The sequence below is a fragment of the Urocitellus parryii genome, chromosome 8, assembly GCF_045843805.1.
Source record: "Urocitellus parryii isolate mUroPar1 chromosome 8, mUroPar1.hap1, whole genome shotgun sequence".
In the NCBI taxonomy this organism is placed as follows: Eukaryota; Metazoa; Chordata; class Mammalia; order Rodentia; family Sciuridae; genus Urocitellus; species Urocitellus parryii.
Genome location: NC_135538.1, coordinates 26337074 through 26359642, shown reverse-complemented (window position 1 = coordinate 26359642; position 22569 = coordinate 26337074). Strand labels below are relative to the sequence as shown.

The window sequence follows — 22569 nt, the reverse complement described above, 5'->3', positions numbered from 1 at the left end:
AACAAGGCATTGCCTCGGGGGTTTGTTCTGGGAACAGTGCCATTTAACATTCTTATTAATTATTTGGTGGGGGAAGGTGAGCTATAAATAGAGAAGTTTCTTGCTGATATTTATAAAGGATAAATAGTTGGGAACTGAAGGGATCTTGAACAAATTTTGGTTAGATTTAGGTACACAAGGCAATTGATACCATGAAGGCAAAGAAGTTCTATGTACCACCCCAAGATCATACAAGTGGGCTAAACTGATGCCACTGTTTTCATGTAAGCTCAACACACAGATTACTCGGCTTAAATGAAAAGGGGATGCCAATAATGCCCTCACTTCTGCATCGACCAATGCTAAAACTGTAGGCTGCAAGCTACTATTGGAAGATACGTGAGACAAGCTGTCATAAAATACTAATGGAAGAAAAACAGGCGTGGTCCAAAATGTTTGTTTAGTTCTGCTCAGAATACCAAATCCATGGTGACTCTTGATAACTGTTTCACCTTTATCCAAGCAGATATTATCTGTTTTCTTCAATTTCCATTTAGCAAAATTTGGCACATATCCTGTATTTTTCATATCATGATTTGCACTGTAGATACAAATATACAGTCCTTGAGAGCTGGAATTGCAACTTTGCATTCTGCATTTCTACCAGAAAAACAGAGTTCCAACCCAGAGTAGTTAAAGATGGTTTAGTGTATCAGCAATAAATATGAATGACTTCTATAGCCTCAGATTGTCCTAAATTTAAATCCTGGTTCTACAGCTAACTTCAAGGACTTGGGGAAGTTTCTCATCTTTGTGTCTCTGTTTCATCTGGGTGTAGTAAAAAAAAAAAGTAGTAGGATTAATGAGAGGATTAAGTGGGATAATACATGCAATGAGCATAGAACAATACCTGGCATTATAATTGTTTAATAAATATTAGCTAGTAATTATAGTGGTAGTTATTAAAGAATGAATAATTTGCTGGGTGCAGTGGTGCATGCCTGTAATCCCAGCAACTTAGAGGCTGAGGCAAGAGGATCAGGATCACAAATTCAAGGCCAGTCTGAGCAATTCAAATAGAAAATCAAAAAGGCTACATATGTAGCTTGGTATTAAAGCCTCCCAGTACTACATTCAATCCCCAGTACCACAAAAAGAAAAAAAATATATATCATTTAGTAAATGACTGATATACCAAACTGATAACCTTTGCACTTCGTTTTTGTTCAAATTTTCTTTCTTTTTTTAAAATTGATAAATAAAATGTGTGTGCATGTTAAAATAAATAAATGACTGATATATAAGTAAATATTCTAGAGTAGTCCTTGTGCTACATTTTCCCTGAATAAATAACAAAGTTTCTCCCAGATTTAAGTCTTTCACCTTGGATAGAATTCAAGATGCCTTGTTTAATTAAATTTTAATTAAATTTCAGACAAATGAATACTTCTTTTTTATACTTATGTCCCAAATATTGCATGGTAGAACAAATCTGTAGGAGAACCCGGTAGGATAAGAACTTTGGCCTGTTATTTTATAGAGTCTCTCAAGTTTATAAGAAGTTCCTTTCCTCTTTGAAGAACTACCTCCCTTCCTCATTTCTGGAATTCCCTCCTGACCACATAGCAACACTTTTCAACATCAACAATAAGTTAAAGTAAAAGTGAGTTTTATACTAGCAATAAGTATGCACTTTCCTCATCTCCAGACCACAGTGTATCTTGCCCGTCTGCTTTTGCTCTAAGGCCTAGAATCAGAGACTGAGCTTAGTTAGAGAAGCCCAGTTGGTATCACCCAAGTTCTAATAAATCAAACGATTAGGTCTGCTTAGTCTATGGAAAGATCTCCTTTCTAACTAACTTGAACTAAACAAAACAAACCATTAAAAAGTACCGCTCAAACACATATTCGCTAAAATTTGTTAATGTTTTTTTAAAGGCAATGGCAAAATTTCCCAAGTCAGTAGGGGTTTATTTGGATTAGATTAGTGCTGGTAGTTTAAACATGATAAATAGTTTTTTTTTTCTTTTTTCTTTTTTTTTTTTTTAGCAGGAGTGGGTTCTTTGAAGATAGATGTGCATATCTATAAACAGGCAAGTTTCTCCAGGTACCAGAACATTTTTCTGGCATGTATTGGATTGTATTCATGAAGATAAGGCATATTATTACACATTCGGTGTAAACAGATCTTCTTTTACAGATAAATAGCAATTAAATTCATATTCTCAATTCTAACAGTAATTCATGAATAACAAGCTTACAGAAAAATGCCATCTTACCCCTCAATACTGATTTGAGGTTGAGCTTGGCTTGGCGGTGTAGGTCCTCAACACAAGGGGGTCTTGTGGTGGGAAGGAACACATTCTCCTGCTGGTGCCATGGAGCAGTGTAGTGGACTGTCCATCGACTCTCCTCATCTAGGTTGGAAACCGCTACAGAAAGAAAGACAGAAAAAGTCAGGTGTTAAGTTAAGCTTCAATGGTCCCAAATTTGTTACACTAAGATAAGCTTTTGCCAGGCATGGTGGCACATGCCTGTAATCCCAGTGGCTTGGAAGGCTGAGGCAAGAGGATTTCAAGTTGAAGGCCAGCCTCAGCAACTTAGTGAGGCCCTAAGCAACTTAAGTGACCCCATTTCTACAGGGCTGGAGTGTGGCTCAGTGGTTAAGCACCCCTAGGTTCAATCCCTAGAACCAGAAAAAGAGAGGAGGAAGGGAGAGCAGGTGGTTTTGGTTTCTACTACATAGCTAAGGAACAGCAAGGAGAAACAGAGCAAAATGTGACTGAGATCGAGACTGCAGAAGTCTTGCCCCTGTGCTCTGCTGGTAAAGAAAAGACTGACAGCGTCCATCCTGCACACAATGCTTTCCTAGAATAATTGTGTGCACAGTTGACTGCTCCCCAGCAATTCAGGTCCTCCTTTTACTCCATGTTAGACCAAAATGAATGACAACATTGTCCGAGATCTCAATTTCCTACTTAACTCCACCACAACAAACATGAGTTATTCAATTGCATAATGTTACTGCATCATTAAATTAGATTGTCCTGACAGAAACAAATTTCATACCAGGAGGTTAGGACCAAATCTTTCCCATCCATAGCATTATTTTAAAACATCCCTGTTATAAACTCAATTCTCTTAAAGATTTGCATAAACATTCAATTTAGTACATTTAAGTGGCATATCTAATAGACATGGGAATCCATTTGTGCTATAAAATTTTCCTCTTATTTCTTGCTTTCATGGAATGCTTTCATATTAAAAATTAAAAAAAAAACAGTGCAGTTGACTTTTTCCAACACAATTCAATTTAATATTCCCAACACACAAAAAAAAGCCCAAAACACTAGAGGAGAAAATAACAGGTTTCCAGAGACCAGGATAAATCTCTAAAATAATTTTCCTTTAATTCCCCTAGGGCTTGAGACTTCCTTGTTTCAAAATAACCTAAGCTGGAGTATAAGTAAAGCCCCAAATGAAGCTAACAGCACACAAACAAATTTATTAGCAGACAGGCATATTGTTTTAACTTGATGTTAAATACTTTCTGTATATCCGCCACATGACTCAGGCACAAGAGAAAATAGAAGAAAAAAAATAGAGAAAGCCCCTGTACTGCAGCATTTTCTGGTGGTGATAGGTCGAACTCCTGTAAATCCAGCAGACACTGAACTTATGAATCAGAGATAAGTCTTCCCTGACTCTGAGACTCTCGACTGCAGTTCCCACTGCAAATACCCTTTTCTACTACATAACATGTACCAGAAACTAGATCAAGAAACAGATTCTCACGGTAAAGTGAAAAGGCATGCATGGACTATTACATCTATTTGAACATATAAAATTTTCCCCTAACCATAATATATAAACTTTAAACATATAAAATTAATTAAACATACCTCACAGCACAATTATTATGGACTATAATAAAGCTCAAATGAACTAATTATGTAAAGCTCTTACTTCACAAAACAACTCATGTAAAGAGTGGTTGCGATGGGAACAATGAATGTCATTCTGAAGGAGCCCTTAACTTCAGTGTCACCACCAAGAAGGAATTGTGCCTTCCTCAGACCCAGGAAACTTCAGCCACAGTTCAGGTGGGACCCCATACACCATCTTTCCTTATAGCTACTAAATAATAAAATCAGGTGAGTCTGAAAAGAATGATTCATTCTTTCTTTCTTTTGGGGAGGTACTGGGGAATGAACTCAGAGGCACTCGACCACTGAGCCACATCCTCAGTTCTATTTTGTATTTTGTTAGAGACAGGGTCTCACTGAGTTGCTTAGTGCCTTGTTAAATTGCTGAGGCTAGCTTTGAACTCGAGATCCTCCTGCCTCTGCCACCTGAGCTGCTGGGATTACTGGTGTGCGTCACCATGCCCAGCCATGATTCTTCTTTTATAGGATTCTACTTTCTTCATAAATTGCAAATTAGGCGATTAACATTGAGAACTAGACATCAAGTTAAAACAATATTCCTGTCTGCTGTTTGCTTATACAGTTTGATGAAAATGGTATATAAATTAGTAAATATTTCATGAAATCTGATTGAACAATGTTTTGCATGGTCCATATAACCATCAGTCTTAATACCCAAAACCCACGAAGACATGACTTCATTCTCATGTACATTACAGAAAGTCTAGTACAATGCCAAACTGGTTGTAGGTCCCCCAAATTATATCCAGAGTCCATTACAATGTTTTGTGCTAATGTCCACTTATTTTTTTTAAAGGTTTAACTGCAATACTTCATAGCTGGAAGACATGGAGATTTTGCCAATTATAAATCAAATCCAAATAATGGCATCTGAGTCCGTGTAATCGCACCATCAGCCCTAATGCACAGCTACCAACTGGCTCCTCTGAAAGAGCAGTTGTCTCTTGGCTGGTGCACCTCCCTCTTGCCAGAGCAGATTGTTATCAGTCCTTCCAAAGACAGCCTTGGGGCAAGACACACAGAAAATGAGCCCAGTGTGCTATTCTTTGTTGCTTTCTCCAGAGCTTCTCTTACCAGTTCCCCGACCCATGCACATTTATCTAGTTTCCAAAAACTATATTAAATTGAAATAAACCCATAACCAGGTAAAAACAAGACTGTGTGGTTGTAAAATTTACATTTTCAAAAGGCACCTGGCTTAACGAAATTTAAACAAAAAGCAAGGACAAAAGCTCTGTACTTTACACAATCACTCATCAGTCTAGACAGTTTGTTCTTGAGCTTGTAAATACCTAACAGAGAGTGACAGGGAGCTTTAGAGGATCATTCCCACCAAAAGTATGTGACACATTACACAGAGGATCCCTTACGTCAGCTGCTCATCCAGCCACAGAATCAAAAATCAGACACCGAATACCAAAGAAAACAAAGTAAATACAAAGGTTTTTCCCTTTTTTAAAGGAATGCTTTTGAGAAGTACAAAAGAAATGGAGTCACTTAAAATTCCAATCATAAATGCAATCCTAGAGTTATAATAGTCTGAGCTCTTTGAACAACTTGGTATGGAGTAACTTATACCAGTTACACTGTTTCCCATTCTGATTCCTGTCACTCAAAAGGACAAAGGAGCACACAAAACACAAAAGCACACACACAACAGATAGTGGCGAAAAGGAATTACTTACTTTTCTTCTTAAAAAGTTTAATGAAAGACTTAATCTTTGCATTAATGAACACCACCATTTCCAGGCGCCAACATGAGGTTTAGAAATTTAAGTCACATTAAAAGCTCAGTCCAGCAGGCAGGTGGCAAGCTGCACTCTTCTGCTCTAGATTCGAACTTTCTTCCTCCAAGGTCTCTCATCCAACTGCCCCGGGTGTTGTAACTCTGAGGTTGAGTTTATTGTTAAGCAGTTACAAACCATTAATAGTCCTTGAACCTGAAAAACTCCCAGTGAAACCTAATCTTTAAGGCTGGGAGCAGCCAGTGACAACAGGCTGGGAAAGAGAAAGCCAATCACGGATCTTATTTGCATGATAGCCACATCAGGCTTTCTGCCTCGGCGCTCATTCATTCCATTTCCTCTCCACACATCAGAAGTTTCTCCTCCCTGGAGTCCACAAAAACACTACAGATTTTCCTCTACAGAAGTCAAGATGAAACAAATCATGTCCCCAATTTTACTAGGCCACTACGAACAACCCAGATCTTTCTACAGGAGCAATTCCACTACGACGATTCCTTGACTCTCCAGTTAATTCTGGGTGTATAGGATTTAAACAGATACAGGGAAATAAAAGAACCAAACTATTGTTTCCTGACACGCCCCTAGGCTCTGTCCCTCTTACCAAAGGAACATTCAGAAGCAGAAAAACTTTAGAATCACCAAGGAGCTACAAAAGACAGCTTGGTTGCATTTTTATGCAAATGAAGATGCCCCTTCTTCTCACCCTTCTTGGCCAGGGACTGAGAATCAGTATAGCCTTTCCAAAGTGCAATCTTATTTACAGCTAGTTGAAACAACTCTAAGAGGGTGGAGGGTGGGGCTTATAACCTTCTAACTCCAATGGAGAAATTAGATGAAGTACCTTAAAAATTTCCAGCTCTTCTTTAAGTATAATTATCATCTAAGCACCTAGTTTTCACAGTTCTATAACCACTCTTCCTCTTGGTAGCAGTCGCAAACAAGCTTGGTGGTTTGGGTTACTCTTTAACCTGAATATATTGAATTCTGGTTCTTCTGCCCATTTGCTGTCAATCACAGAGAACTAGGGAAACAAACAGGGGGAGGAATTGGAATTGGGGGATAGGTAGGCGTTTGAGAAATATTCCAAGAGGAAATGGATAGCAACAAAAAGGATATTGATTATGAAATAAGAAACAATGGAAAAAATCCTCCTCACATACCCCAGAAAAACAGTTTTGAAACAATTTAGCTCACTTATTTTATAGCTTTGGGCCAGACTTGTAACTGACTGGAAAAATGTAATAATCCACTAATTCAAAACATTTAGTTTATAACAAAGGCTCTTAGTCAAAGAATAAAATTTATATAAGGGGTTTCCTCCGGGGAAAGCTTTGGAATGATGCCACTTTGAATCTTTTTATGCCCTTAACCTTACTTTTTTAACAATAAAAGCAAACCAAACATAGGAAATACACTTATTATATATTACCATACATAGTTATCATAGACTTCCAACTTTTGTTCTTTACCCTTTACGTAGCTTTAATTAAAGGTAATTAAATTGCCAGATGGCAATTGAGTAACAACTAAGACTGTAAATCAGATTATATAGTTCCTTAAATTAGTGAGCAAAGTTCCCCTTTAGAAAACAAATGTATCAGCAAGAGTGACCTCACTCTGCTCACCTGCATTAGAGACAGTAGAGTTCTGAGCAGAAATGCTTCTATTCACCATCTGCAAAGTTTTGAGGTTAAGTGTCACCATGCATTCTTCCAATTGAAAACATAAACTGTTCCTATTAAAAACAAACCCTGAATCTCAATCCTGCAGGTTTTCATGTATACAATAATGACATATGAAATAAATCCATTCATTAAAATGATAAATTTTGTGTTCCTACTAAGTGCCATGCTTTCATTCAGTTGGGATACATACCTGAACAAAATAGGCAGGATTCCTGCCTTCATGGAGCTTACATTATTTGACATGGAACTATAATTGCAGGGTAGATTAGAAGGTGCAATGGTCAGAAGAGAAAATTGAACAGGATAAAAGACTGAAGGTGAGAGGTGGTCTGAATTAAATATTACTGAAATGGTAAGATTTGAATAAAAATTTGAAGGAGGTAATGGCAATAAAACAAAACTCTACAATGAGTCCCACTGGCTCTCATTTCAAAGAGGCAGGATATTTATCGGGCTGGGAGACCCATTTTAAATCCCCCAGGACTACTTAGGGAAGTGCTCTTTCCCCCTTAGAAAATGAACTGTAATAAGAGTCATGCATGGAGCAGAGCAATTTACTTTCTTGCTCAACATTAAGCCTGATGGTAAGTGGCCATGGTTGTGAAAAGATAATGCCACTATGTGTTTACACACCAATCAGTGGTAAACATGGGGGCAGGAAGCAAGCTTCCATTCCAGCACCCTAGGGCACCGTGTCCTTCACACATCTTCCAACCTTCCCCTGTAACTCCAGGTGTTCAGGTAATAAACAAAATAACTAATTATATTCACTAGTACTATTATGTATTAAGTTGTATTTGGGGAGAGCTTACTAATTATAAAGTTTTTCCCAGTAATACAGTCATCTCTTGCTTTATATCCTATGTATAGGCATAAGAACAGGGAAATGTCTTTACCATATAATTTGTATGCCTTAGTGTCTAGTACTTATTAAGTTGCTCAGTTTACATATTTAATAGGAAAAATGTAATTTCATGATACTTTCTAATAAGTTTTAGCCAGACATGTAGTAGGAGTAGAAGCCCCCCACCTCTCAAAAAAAAAAAAAAATCAGAAACAAAAAGTAAACAAAAAAAGTTCTAATATCCTAGACCTTGGAAACTTGACAGCATAGCATAATAGCAAACAACCCAACTCTGTAACTGTTCCACCCAAGTTACTAGCTACTCCTATAGGAGGAACCTCTTGGTGCCTTGATTTGCTCAGCTATAAAATGGAAGTAATAATAGTATTTATATCACAAAGTTATTATGAGAACTTAATATGTTGTTATTATTACAACATCTTTGGAACAGTATCTGGATTTGGTATAGATGTACTTGTTAAAGTGATAAGTAAAATCTCAAGCAACCTTGAGTCAGGCTTTAGTGGAGGGGAATCAGCTTTCTGAACACTGAAATGGCTTCTCTACTGTCTCAGAGTTCAATTGCTAGATCCTTGAATGATTGCTCCAAACCTGATGCTTCCAGTTTGTATATACATATCATCTCTCCTACCTCCTAGAAGTTAAATTCTAATTGTTCTTTTAAAAATAGTTCTCAGCAGTTATCAGTGGACTTCTGGTTAGTACCCATGATCTTTCTCTCTTCATTTTTCCACCTACTTTTTCAATCATATACTGCTAACAACACAGCTCTCAAAACCTTACTCACTGACATAATAGCATGCTAATTCCTTTCCTACAGATGATGTTCTTTTTTTTTTTTTTTTTTTTTTAGAGAGAGTGAGAGAGGAGAGAGAGAGAGAGAGAGAGAGAGAGAGAGAGAGAGAAAGAGAGAGAGAGAGAGAGAGAATTTTTATTATTTATTTTTTAGTTCTCGGCGGACACAACATCTTTGTTGGTATGTGGTGCTGAGGATCGAACCCGGGCCGCACGCATGCCAGGCGAGCGCGCTTACCGCTTGAGCCACATCCCCAGCCCAGATGATGTTCTTTCTAGAACTGGAAAACTCTTATCAACGTTCAAAGATCTAGTCCTTAAACTTCTGTTTTATGCTTTTTATTTATTTCCCTTGAAATTTGAATGATTTTGTTAGTATAAGGCAGAAGTTAGCAAATAATGGCCCTGGGGCGAAATCCAGCCAGCTTGTTTTTGATTGGTCAAAAAAAATTAAAATAATAATGAATTTTATGACATGAAAATTACATAAAAATCCAAATTTCATTGTCCAATAATAAAGTTGCAATGGAACATGTATTTTCTAAGGCTGCTCTTTGAGCTGTAACAGATTGGATTGAAGTAACAAGACCCAGCAATAGGCTATCTGAAAGAAAACTCTTCTCATTGGCAAAGGAATACACAGAGTGAAAATGAAAGAATGATGTTTTTTTCACCAGTGTGACCATAAGACCTGACAATATCATTTTTAGAGAAGGAAAAGTTCATTTGGAGAGTTCTCAATTTTAGAGATCTCAAGTCTATAGATGGCTGACTCCATTCCTCAGGGCTCAAGGTGAGGCAGAGAATCATGGCAGAAGAGTGTGGCAGAGGAAAGTGGACCAGGACATGATGTCAGGAAGCAGAGAGACTCCACTTTCTGGATACAAAATATATACCCCAAAGCTACTCCCCCAGAGAACCACCTCCTCCAAACAGACCCTACCTGCCTTCAGTTACCACTCAGTTAATTCCTACCAGGGGGTTAATTCTCTCATAACCCAGTCATTTCAACTCTAAACCTTCTTACATTGCCTCACACATGAGCTTTTGGAGGACACCTAATATTTAAACCAAAACAAAGAGGAAAGAATATTTCAAGCAAATGGAATCCTAAAGCAAGCAGGAGTAGCTATATTCAAACCTGACAAAACAAGCTTCAAGGCAACATCAGACAAGAGGAAAGGAAGGAAACTACATATTGACACTCTGTGATAATAAATAAATAGCACAGATATCAGAGCACAAAATTAAAAAAAAAAACAAATGCTACTAGACATAAACAGAGAGATAGACCCCCGCATAATAATAGAGGGTAACTTTAATATCCCACTCACCAAGAGATAGATCATCCAGACCAAAAAGAAAAAGAAATCAACAAAGAAACAGCAGAATTAAATTATACTAAAGATAAAATAAACTGAACAGATATTTGCAGAATATTTCAGCTAACAGCTGCAGAATATACATTCTTTCTGTCATCACATGGAACTTTTTCCAAAAATAGATCATATATATTAAGTCATAAAGCAAGTCTTTTTTTTTTAAGAGAGAGTGAGAGAGAGAGAATTTTTAATATTTAATTTTTTTTGTAGTTCTCGGCGGACACAACATCTTTGTTGGTATGTGGTGCTGAGGATAGAACCCGGGCCGCACGCATGCCAGGCGAGCACGCTACCGCTTGAGCCACATCCCCAGCCCTATAAAGCAAGTCTTAACAAACACAAGAGAAATGAAATAATTTCTTGCATTTTATCAGATCCCAATGGAATGAACAGAAATCAATAACAAGAGAAACTATAAAAATTAAACAAGCACATGAAGATTGAATAATATGTTTCTGAGGGTCATTGAAAAAAATAAATGTGGAAATTAAAAAATTCCTAGAATCAAATGAAAACAGAAACACAGCATACCAGAACCTATGGGATACAGCAAAGCATATGAATAAGGAAGTTTATAGCTACAAATAACTACATGAAAAACATATAGATTACAAGTAAATAACCTAATGATGCAGCTCAAGGTCTTTGAAACAAACAAAAATAAACCGAACTCAAAATTAGTTGAAAGAAAGAAATAACACAGATCAAAGCAGAACTAAATGAAATAGAGACTAATATAAAGTATCAAAGAAACAAACTGGTTCTTTGATAAGATAAATAAAACTGACAAGCCATTAGTTAACTAATCAAAAGAAAATGACCATCCAGGGGCTGGGGTTATGGCTGGCTCAGTGGTAGAGTGCTCACCTAGCACAGGTAAGGCACTAGGTTCGATCCCCAGCACCACATAAAAATAAGTAAATAAAAATAAAGGTATTGTGTCCACCTACAACTAACAAATATTTTTTAAAAAGAAAAGATCCAAATAAATAAATTAGAGATGAAAAAGGGACTACTATCATTAAAACCCACAGATTATTAATGAATACTTTCAAAAACTATATGACAATAAGTTAGAAAATCTAAAACTCAAATTCCAGACATATATAAGTTACCAAAATTAAACCAAGAGGAAATAAAAAACATAAATGGATCATTAGCAAGTGATGAGATTGAAGCAGTAACAAAGTCTCCCAGCAAAGAAAAGCCCCAAACTAAACAGATTCAAGTTGACTTTTCACCAGACTTTTAAAGAACTAATATCAATGCTTCTTAAACTATTCCACATAGCTGGGCACAGGGGTACATGCCTGTAATCCCAGCAATTTAGGAGGCTGAGGCAGGAAGAAGATCACAAGTTTGAGGCCAACCTCAGCAACTTAGCAAGCCCTTAAAGCAAGATCCTGTCTAGAAATAAATAATAAAAAGGGCTGGGGTGTAATTTAGTGGTAGAACACTTGCCTCCCATGCACAAAGCCTTGGGTTCCATCCGAATTCAATAAAGGATAAAACAGAGGCATCACAATACCTGACCTCAAGATCTACTTCAGAGTAATAGTAACAAAAACACCATGATATTGGCATAAAAATAGAGACCATGAAATAGAATAGAGGACCCAGAAATAAATTGAGAATGAAATATGTAATCAACAAAGATTACAAGGTTTGTCTAAGTTGGAAGCAGAAGGAAGGGAAAGAAAAATCAGATATGACAAAGTTCTGGTCAAGGCTGGGTACTAAATGATGATTTTAAGCACTGCTCAGAGAAGCTTTAAGAGCTAAATCTCTTAAATAGAAAATTCCTTAGCCCATCCTTATTTGTAAATGGTGCCTTTACTTCTTGTTTTTTTAGACAATTTTTCAAAATCAAGTTTAATGTCTAAAATAGAAGACTATCCATGACTAATTTAGATTTACTTGTTATCTTTATGCATGGCTAACATACTTGAAATACAATTTGTAAATCTTTAGACACACATTCATTCATTCTTGGGCTTTCCAAGCTCATTGGGAGCATTTGAAAACATCACATGATATAAGCATTCTGAGTTATGAAATGAAATGTACATGTGGTAGAGATTATAGAAACTGCATTTACTTCACACACACACACACACACACAGAGTATTTTTAAAGGTAATGTTGTAGAGGTATTCATTTTTCAAGTAATAGTTCAAATATTAACCTTCTTTAAGAAGCATTCCTTGAAAGTCTTAGTAACTCCTTATTTTTAAAATATGTCACAGAATGAAAACTTGTGCCAGATGACAGATGTTCAAAAGAATTATTTTAATTGTCCCACAAATCATGTTAGTCCACAAAAGTACATTTAAAATTATCAATTTTCAAAACTTCATTGATACAATGACCTGTTCTTTCTTCTGCTTCTGAATTAATTTTTATGATGAATCATACAATATATTGAAAAAGACAAGTGGAACTCTCTCTCTTCCTCACTGTGGGGTGGGGGATGGTTAGAAGTAGAAAGCGAAACCTTCAGAGATGATAATGAATCAATTCTTCAGAAGAAATTTAATTTGGCATCCACTCTGCCAGTTAATTTTGACGCTAAAAAACACCCTTCACTCTGCATGTATTTGAAGCTAAAGGCTTCTGCTGGGATCCTAGTTAATAATTTAATCCAATACCACTGCTACCATCTGCTCTGTCCATTTCAAAACGTCTGCTATCACTGTGGCTAGTTTAGCCAAGCCACAATATTCATGTGACAAATGTTGAACAAATGAAAGGCGAGGCAGACAGAAAACATGCTGCAAAAGAGAGAGAGAGAGAGAAGAAGAAAAAAAATCCAAATCACAAAGAGCCCTGCTGACACAGCATTACAAAGTTCAACCTCGCCTGCAGGGATGGAAGGGTACAAAGTCTCCCTCTGGCAGGGGTGGGATCATCTAGAGACTGTCCTGCCACCATATAAATGGGGTGGGGAAATAGAGAGCTTTGGGTAGGAGATGGGCCTTGAGGTTGGAATTAATAGTGACCAACAACAAATAGCATTGGGAAATCATAAAAAGGGAGCTTTCGTGGGCTCCTAGAGTGTTCAAGTTGAAGAGATCCCTAAGCAACGGTCCAATGTACTCCCTCTGTATTACAAATAAGTATCCTGAAGTAAATCTCAGAGCTACTCAGCATCTGAACTAATGGTCCAGTTGTCAATATACCGGCTGACCTGCTGCTGCCAAGTTAGTGGGGTCCATACCCATTTCTGCCTCAATGTCCTTCCACATGCTATCCATCCACCTGCATGCTGGATTTCTGACTCCCTTGTTTGGCATGCCTCTGTTCATTTTTCAAGTAATATTTCAAATATTAACCTTCTTTAAGAAGCATTCCTTAAATAAGTCTTAGTAACTATTTTTAAATATGTCATTTCATTTCAAGGATAACTTCCTCAAAAGTGAACTGTGTCTCTCTTGCAGAAAGAATGAATAATTTCATTAACTACATGCCTCTTATACTTGAATCAATCATTCTTCATGAGGTTGTACAGCTCTGATCCATCCACCCAAGTAGTTCTGATTCACCTAATTCATTCTACAAAGCCTACACTTGGCTCATTCCAGGAGAGAAATAATGTATGTGAATAGAACTATAGACCAATTATTTCACTTAGAAAGTTCACTCTTCTTACTTTCAGACTACATATTAAGTAAGGGTCTGGTACAGCTTAGATAAGAGAATAATTTTCAATTGCTTGAAAATTAAACTATGTCTTCTTTGCTATTTAAATCTAACATAATTATATATTCTGAAAGTAAAAGTAACAAGGGAAATTAATCTTAAAATTTGAAAGGAAAAAATTGATGCAACTTTTCTTCCAGAACCTTTGAGGGAGGGGGGGGGACAAAATTTCATTGTGGAATGAAAAGACAAAATATAATGTGATGATCTTAGAGAGTAGTTTAAAAGAGTCATGTGATTAGTTAAAGTGCTCAGAGCTCTCTCATATTTTAAAAACTGGATAATATTTAGGGCCTGCTTGATTGACAGTGGTACAAACTTACAAAGAATCTATACTTGAGGAGAATTTTCTACGTAGAAAAAAATTGGGAGTAAGGACTTCCTAATAAATACTAACAAGGAAATTGATATAAAACAGAGTTGTCACCTACGGGAGACACCATGACACTCAATGGAGTACTGGTACAGGAAAATGATATCTAAAGCTGTCACAAGTCTTATAAAAAAGTCCTCTAAACTGGGCAAGGTGGCACACGCCTATAATCCCTGTGGGACAGGTGGCTGAGATGGGAGAACAGCAACTTCAAAGCCAGCCTCAGCCTCAGCGGGGCACTAAGCAACTCAAGAAGACCCTGTCTCTAAATAAAATGTAAAATAGGGCTGGGGATGTGGCTCAGTGGTTAAGTGCCCCTGAGTACAATCCCCAGTACTACCCCCCACCACCACCAAAAAAAGAAAGGCCTCTAGTTTCACACATTCTCATTCATAATCATGTCTCAAAACAATATCCTCATCTTCCACTGGGTGCAGCTCAGATTCTATGATCTTTGTGTCCATTTCAGCTTCAACATGGACAAAGTTGGTATTATTCCTCCAGAAAGATTTGTAAATATTAATAAACTACCTAGTATCTACAATCAAGTTCTGATGAAGGTAGCACCCCTGACCTATAAGAAACATTTTCTGAATCAATAGGGAGCAGCTACATTTCATAACAAGACCAAGAAATAAAAGAGGTCCACATCAATTTAAAACCAAAAAATAAAACTTTTCAATAACGGAATCCTAAAGGAGAGAAATTTCACTTGGAGAGAAGATAATTCTGAAATCACACTGTCCAAGAATAGGGGAAAAAAAATCAATTTAAAATGAACCAAAGAATATCAGATTTGTCCTTGACTAATTTCTTCACAATTAAAGATCAGTAAATATTAATGATTTAGAGCACAAAATAACTAGAGCCAATTATTTAGTAAGCAAAGGAACAATCTTTGTGAACTTGGGTTCTGAAGATTTCAATAGCTCTTGATGTTCTCTTTATTTCTTATAATTTTTTATATTGCTTTATATTTGGTTAAGATGAATGCTGCAATTAATAAGCTGGTGTGATCAACTGCTTCTGTTAAGAGGACAGCTGGTTCACATATAAAAATGATAATGAAATAAATTAAAATAGACTATTTTGCTTTGCTGATGAACTGAAAACAGTATTTATAATTAAAAGTAGCCAACTATGTTTGGTTTTCTAGTAATGATGAAGGGTAAATCTAGGCAATTTTTTATGTTTATCTGATTAGTTCTGGGTTTAAAAAACTTTTTAAAAATATATTTTGAAATTAGTGAATAACAGCGGTAGAATTCTTCAGACAGCAAAGCCTTAATTCCTTATGAAGCCTGAGAGTTATGAAGGCTTTGCAATGAGTCTGGAGCTGAGGCGGCGGGGCAAAGGCGATCAGGCTGATGTAAAGTGATAGATATTTGGAATTCATCTGGACAATACAGAACTTTCATCAACATCAGCCTGACAAAGATTTTCTAAGTAATGAAAGTCTTCCTCTAAATTCAGTTCTTCATATTATTTTGCTGACTTTTATTTGCAACTCAGAAAGACTATTTTTAATATGTAAATAACAAATGAGAGCAGTGGACAAGAATAAAAACGCCAATTATTGTCCCAGGAAACTAATATTTCCAAAACAACTATTTCACCACATAGGTTTCTGAACCGACAGCATGGAAGGACCTCCACACTTGCTGGTGTTCCCTGTTATGAGATGGCGACACAATTAGGGCACAGCTGGAAGGGAAAGGAGGCGTGTTGATTGCAGGGGCATATAATTAGATCCTCATAGAATCTGAGGAAAATCAAATGGCAATCAAAACAATAATGCTAATAATGCTAATACTGCAATAATGCCTCTGACTTTGGGAAAATGACATGCCTGGACCCGTCCCACCAGCATCACACAGGCGCAAAATGGAAAGCAGGGGAAAAAATGGATTTTTTTTTTGCATCTTAGCAAATAAAGTAATATTATGAAAGATTAAGATAAGCAGTATTCCTCATGCACCTAGCAATATTTTTAACTTATAGTCAAAAATATGAAGCTTGGAATTGGAAAGACAGGTGTAGATATTTTATAATTTGGACCTCTGTTTTGGGAAATGATAATGAAAAAGGATGGGAGAGGTGTAAAAAAATCTAACGATTTGACCAACACTGAAGACATAAGCAATCAGTATTTCCTTGAACCAGAATAAATAAAAATAAAAGTGAGGTATTTGGGAAGCAAATAAAAGAGGATCTTATAATGCCAAGTAGTTCTTCCAAACCTTTCTGATACTGTATGACAGATCCCAGAAGAGTCAGATAGATACATCCGGTTTTATCAGCTTATCTGAAACACTTATTTCTTTATATGTAGCCATCCATATAAATCGATACATGATAAAACAAGTTTGGGGGCTGCAGGGATATAGCTTTGTGGAAGAGCTCTTGCCTATCATGTACAAGATCCTGGGTTTGATGCCTGCACTGCCAACAAAACAAAAAACAAACAAACAAAAACTTATACAAGGTTACCATGATCAATTCTCATTTGCAAACCATATTTAATCAAGCATCCCTTTAGGCTATTGAAGGTGATTTAAAATACCCGCACTTTCCCATACTTACTTGATGTCTATGCACAATCATCTGTAATCTGATTGGAATTTAATTATTCTAGCTGCTTTCTGAAAAGAAATACTCACCAATTGCACCCCACTGGATAGAAGAATCAGCCACAGACTCCAGACAATATATTATATTCATTATCAGAATAAATCCCCAAGCATCTCTGCAGAGTTCACGCCGTCAGGATGCCCCATATGGAAACAGAATAAATTCACTTCCTTGCTCAGTAGCTTCCCGCTTCCTCTTTGTCAATACAATCACAACTCCCCACTGACAGGATAATTCTATATTCTGAACTTTTCGAGGTTTACTTAAATTGTGTCTAACAGCACTCACCCAACCCCTCCCTGCAATAAACACGGCCTCTTCTTTTTGCAGCTGCTGAATGTCACAAATAGCTTCTTGTATAATCTGACTTAGAATGCACCCCAAACTAGACATGTTGAATGGCAATGTGAATGCTTCATTCAGAGAGAACTCAAACGTGTAGAATGTCCTGAAAACATCACAGAGGCAAAGGGGATCATTAGGAAGTCTTGGGGCAGAAGATTGCTTTCAGCAGTTGCCTGCAAATTCTCCTCAGGTCTATGCAAATGACGAGAGAGAGGTTTCAGAAGATTCCCACAGCGATCAAAGGAGGACTTGAGAATTCCCCTGAGCAGACTGTCTGGATGGGTTTTTTTTCTCTAATGTGGCCTCCATTCTCCACAACAAATGTGTGTCCCTCCAGCTTTCCTAAGGAAATGTGCTTACCCTCGATCTATTCATGCTGTAGCATCAATTACCCATTCCTAAATGGAAACATTTTTTAAGAACTTTATTTTCATGTGCTGTGCACTCCACCCCAGGGCAGTTCCCCTGTGGATATTTCTGTAAACTCCTGGAGGATGAGGGCCAAATCCATGCCCCTGTGTTTTGAAGTGCCAACTTGTGCAATCTTTGGTGAGAGGCAAAACTGATGTAAGTAACTTTTTGAAAAGCTTTCCCCTGTGCCGAAACTGGAGTTTATTTTCTTGAATAACAGGTATATTGGCAATCAAATGATTACGGGGCTGGAGGGAAAAGGGGGAAGTGAGAGTTAATGGTAAGATGTTTCCTGTTGCTATGGAGAGAGGAAGCAGAGGACTTGACTTTTCACCAACTCTCTCTCCAGTTCTTTGATCAGATGAATTTGCCATTTCTTCAGGACAGCAAATCTCTCCTGATCTCCGACTCTGCTCAGACCTCCTGCGGTACTCGTTCATGGAAATTTGTACTTTTTTTTTAATAGAGCTACGTTTATTTTGTGTAGTGATTTGTTCAGTGACTAAATCTCTCAGTAGACACAGGATCTGGATCATACCCCAATGGCCAGCTTGCTGAATCTGCAGGGTCCAGGGCACTAAACCAGGTCTACTATACACTAGGCTTGTAATTAACATGATTTCATTAAATGAATAAATTGCAGCAAGAAAATAAACAGTTGAAACAAAATAATCGACTCCAGAGGATTCATTCTTATAGTATTAAAAAAAAAAAAAAAAAGTAGCCATGCCCTCTCAGATTGGTAGAGCTTGGAACTGCAAAGTCTCTTGAAGGATGCATTTCATTTGTTTGCAGCCTTATTTCATACATTAAAGACTCACCAAGCCAAGTACCACCCCCTAGGCCCCTAGGCTCTGCAGATAACAAAATGAAGACAACCCTTGGCTATGAAGCCTTTCCTAACTTTTCCATCTCCCGGCCTTCTTCTCAGGGGTGTGGGCTGTCCACTCCTTTGTGGTCTATCTACTCCATATCTGGGTCCATATGACTCCTCTATTACAACCTGTGTTTCTGGAAGACTGGAACTGGGCCTACACGGCCTTTGGAAATGTCAGGAAAGTTTGTTGATCAAATAACATAACGAACAAATGAGGAATCTAAGGAGCCATCTACTCTATCTGTGAGGCATTTTACTGGATGGAAGAAGATGGACACAATGGAATGGTATTAAGGCACATTTCAAATTGGAGAGTGCTTACCTTGAATAGAGGATAGGAGGAAAGACTGTCAAGGAACACATGATATGACAAGTGACCTGTGAACTAGACCCTGATGGATTAATAGAATTTGCTAGGGTATGAAACACATTCTGAGTAGACAAAAAGAGCAGAAGCAAAGGCATAAAGAAGAAAGCGAGTCATCAGAGTACTGGGAATATCCCAGGTACAAGGATGGTGGCAGCTGTCTGTAGAGCACATTGCCATTCTCAGACTCTCTTGCACCTACCTGGGCCTCAGTCCCTGGCTTAACATTTGCAAAGGAGGCTCACAGGGTGGAGCTGGCTGAGGACTTGAGTCCTCACTTCCATACTCCTCCTGCTCCAGATTTTTCTGCTGATAAGTCAGACTGTTGAGATAACTGAAGTCTGTTTCTAGTCTCTACTTTCAAGGAGGTGGGAGACAGGGCATGCAGCACTCATTTAGCTGGTAACATACACAGCTGAGGCACTGGGGTCTTGGAGTCGAATGCTGGCGACTGGGTTTGACTGCAGTCAAGATAATGACTCCCTTGGACAACCAGTTCTCAGGGAGCCATTCCTGGGAGTCTGGCTTGGCCTGCTCTCCCAGCTTTTCCTGTTATAGCCTATTTACACCCTTCTGCTTACACTATTGTCTGCATCTGAACCTGCCTGAATCAATCTGCTGGCCTGATGGGGTGGTAAAGCAGGGCATGTGGGGATGGCCATCGGAGACAAGGCTATTAAAGTTAATTCAGCAGTGCAGAGCTTTGCCTATCAAGCCAGAGATGTTAGACTTCATTCAGTTGGCAGCAGTTGAACATCACAGTTTCTGTGGGAGATAGGGATCTATGTTGTAGAAAAATGTTAGAGCTATGGAAAAGCGAATGGAAAAAACAGACCAATTGTGTAACGCCAAGATAAATGAATGTTGATGGAAAAGGAACGGAGGTAAAACATCTGCCCACCACACTAGTGACCCTCCCACCCACTACCTTCCGCAGGCACAATCTCCACTTGTATCATAATGTTCTCTTGCTCTCTGAATGCTTTCTCTGTTTCAGACAGGACACCAGCAGTCAGTGACTCCCATCAACTCTGGCCTCACCAGTGTCTCTTTCCATTTCATATTGTTGGGAAATTTTGAATGATTATTTTGTTCCTGCTTTATGTGATATTTTTAGGAGGGTTTTGCTGAAACTATACACTCACAATCAAAACCCATAAATGAAAAATAACAAGAACACAAAAGGTTTTCTCTGTATTCACTTGAAAAATGCTGACTTACCCCCACCTTAATTACATATGACTCTCAAGTACTACATAAATTCTGATGGAGAACATAAAAAATCTAACCACTACCAGTATTTTAGGAAAGAACATCAGAACACTGAACTCAGGCAGGCAGTGCCTTTTTGAAATAGATATGAAGGCAAATGCCAGAGTACTTAGAGGCAAACAACAGAATCCACTCTAGTAATATGAATATTTTTAAAAAGATTCGTTAAAGGATATTAAAGAGCTTGCACAATCTCCATGAGGGCCAGAGGTTAAAAGTTTACTTGCCACCCAGCCAGAACTGTTACAAACACTGCCACTGCTGCCACCTACTGGCCATTATAGATCATGCGCATGACAGGATGCCATGGGTCTCCGGGAGACCTTTCAGGAAGAGAAGAAACCTAGTGCTGTAGGGTTTGCAAATAAATCCAAACAACTCCCTCAGCTACTGCTCAACATTCCTCAGGGTGGCATCTAAATTCATGGAATGAGTCTGTTAGCAGAGCTTAGGTCACAAACCGGCACTCTGGTTGCAAGGGAGTTTGGGGAACTGGCAGGTTAGTCTAGGTAGGAGAGGAAGTCAAGCCAGATAGGATGGGATTAGAGTTGAGTGATACAATTATGAAGCCTGCTGCAGACCAAGTTCTTCATGAAGAGTAATTAACCAATAAGCTCCAAAGTTCAATCTGGACTTGCGTTTTCTTACCTCAACTTTGATTCAGATTCTGAAATAGAGTTATTTACATCAGAAATTACTGAATTAGAAGCTGAGAAAGTCAGAGAAATCTTTTACTCAGCTTGTATCAATGGCCTGCAGAATTCACCAAGTAGTGCCTACCACTGTCTGCTGACTGTATCAACTCCACAGTGCTGATTGGTCTCTTTCCAAGGACTCCTTTTCTAGAGAACTAAAAAAAAAAACATTACAGCAGATTCTTTTTAAAAGACACGCTCCAATTCACATTATGTAAGAAAAACAATGGCAACAGAACCATAGAATATTCACAGGAATGATTTCCAGAAAACCAGATCACTTCATGGATTGTTACAATCTCACTTCATAACAAAAATGGCAAGTTCTGTAAACTCATGTTTACAGCCACCCCATACAATTAAAGTTGGAAAAACAAAACTAGAAAAGTTAATTCCCCACCATATACTACAATCTCATGCAGAAAAGAATCAACAATCTAAGCAATGACTCAGTAACTTTAAACCTCACATATCCTAAAAATGCCACTGAAAAACAAAATACTCCATAGCTAAACATCTAGAGAGAATATAATTTTTCTGGGTACCAGAAACAAATCTGTATAAACAACTCTTTTCCAAATAAGGTTAAAATGTTTTACCATGTATGTAGTTAACACCTTCAACAGTATTTTTTCAAAACATAATTTAGTAGTAATTTAATGGAAAGTGAATCTTAAAAAAAAAAAAAAAAACAACCTTAATCTGCTCCCCAATTTTCCCTTCAGTAAAGTTAGGCCCTAAAAGGAGTATTATCAAAAAAACTAAAGAAAATTTTATGTATTTCATAATTCAAAAATATTAATTTCTTCAGAAATACCCAAATATTATAATAAAGGCATTAACTATTAATATTCCTTTCCAGTTTTTTTTAATTAGAGAAATACGATCTTGGCAAAGAAAGTAATTTGCTGCCATTGCAATCCATGAATAATTTAATTTTGCAAGGCTAGAATGACATTTACACAAGATGCCGCTTCAATTGTCCATGATACATAGACTCATCCGAAGATCAGCAGGGGAACCAGGAAAATCTAGTAAACAACCTTTGCAAACAAGCACAAGGTAGGGTTGTCTAGTACTAGTTTCTTCTTGTACTTCAAAAGACACTTCTCCACACCCAGTGAGGAGCCTCTCTAGCAGGATAGCTGGAGAAAGATCCAGAATACCTGCACTGGTAGTATTTTTATACCCTCTATTTTAGTATTCATATAGTTGGTGGCAATTATCTGCTTCACACTTATATTACTGCAGTACTTCATCACTTAAAAAGTTAGTAGGGAGCTGGTTCAGTGGCACATGCCTTTAATCCCAGAGACTGGTGGAGGGGAGGGGAGGTAGGAGGATCACAAGTTTGAGACCAATCTCAGCATCAGTGGTACTTTCAGCAAGTTAGTGAAACCCTGTCTCAAAATAAAAAACAAAAAATGACTGAGAATGTAGCTTAGCAGTAAAGCACCCCTGGATTCAATCCTCAGTACCCTACTTACCCCCCAAAAAA

General features: G+C 37.7%; 1 protein-coding gene across 1 annotated transcript in view; it reads right to left on the bottom strand.

Annotated features, from left to right (window-relative positions):
* The window catches only part of Nhsl1 (NHS like 1), a 101993-nt gene that overhangs the window by 58270 nt on the left and 21154 nt on the right, over positions 1-22569 (bottom strand). Inside the window, exon 2 of the mRNA XM_026391909.2 lies at positions 2259-2411. Within this exon, the coding sequence (XP_026247694.2) occupies positions 2259-2411 (153 nt within the window). The remainder of the gene's footprint in view (positions 1-2258; positions 2412-22569) is intronic.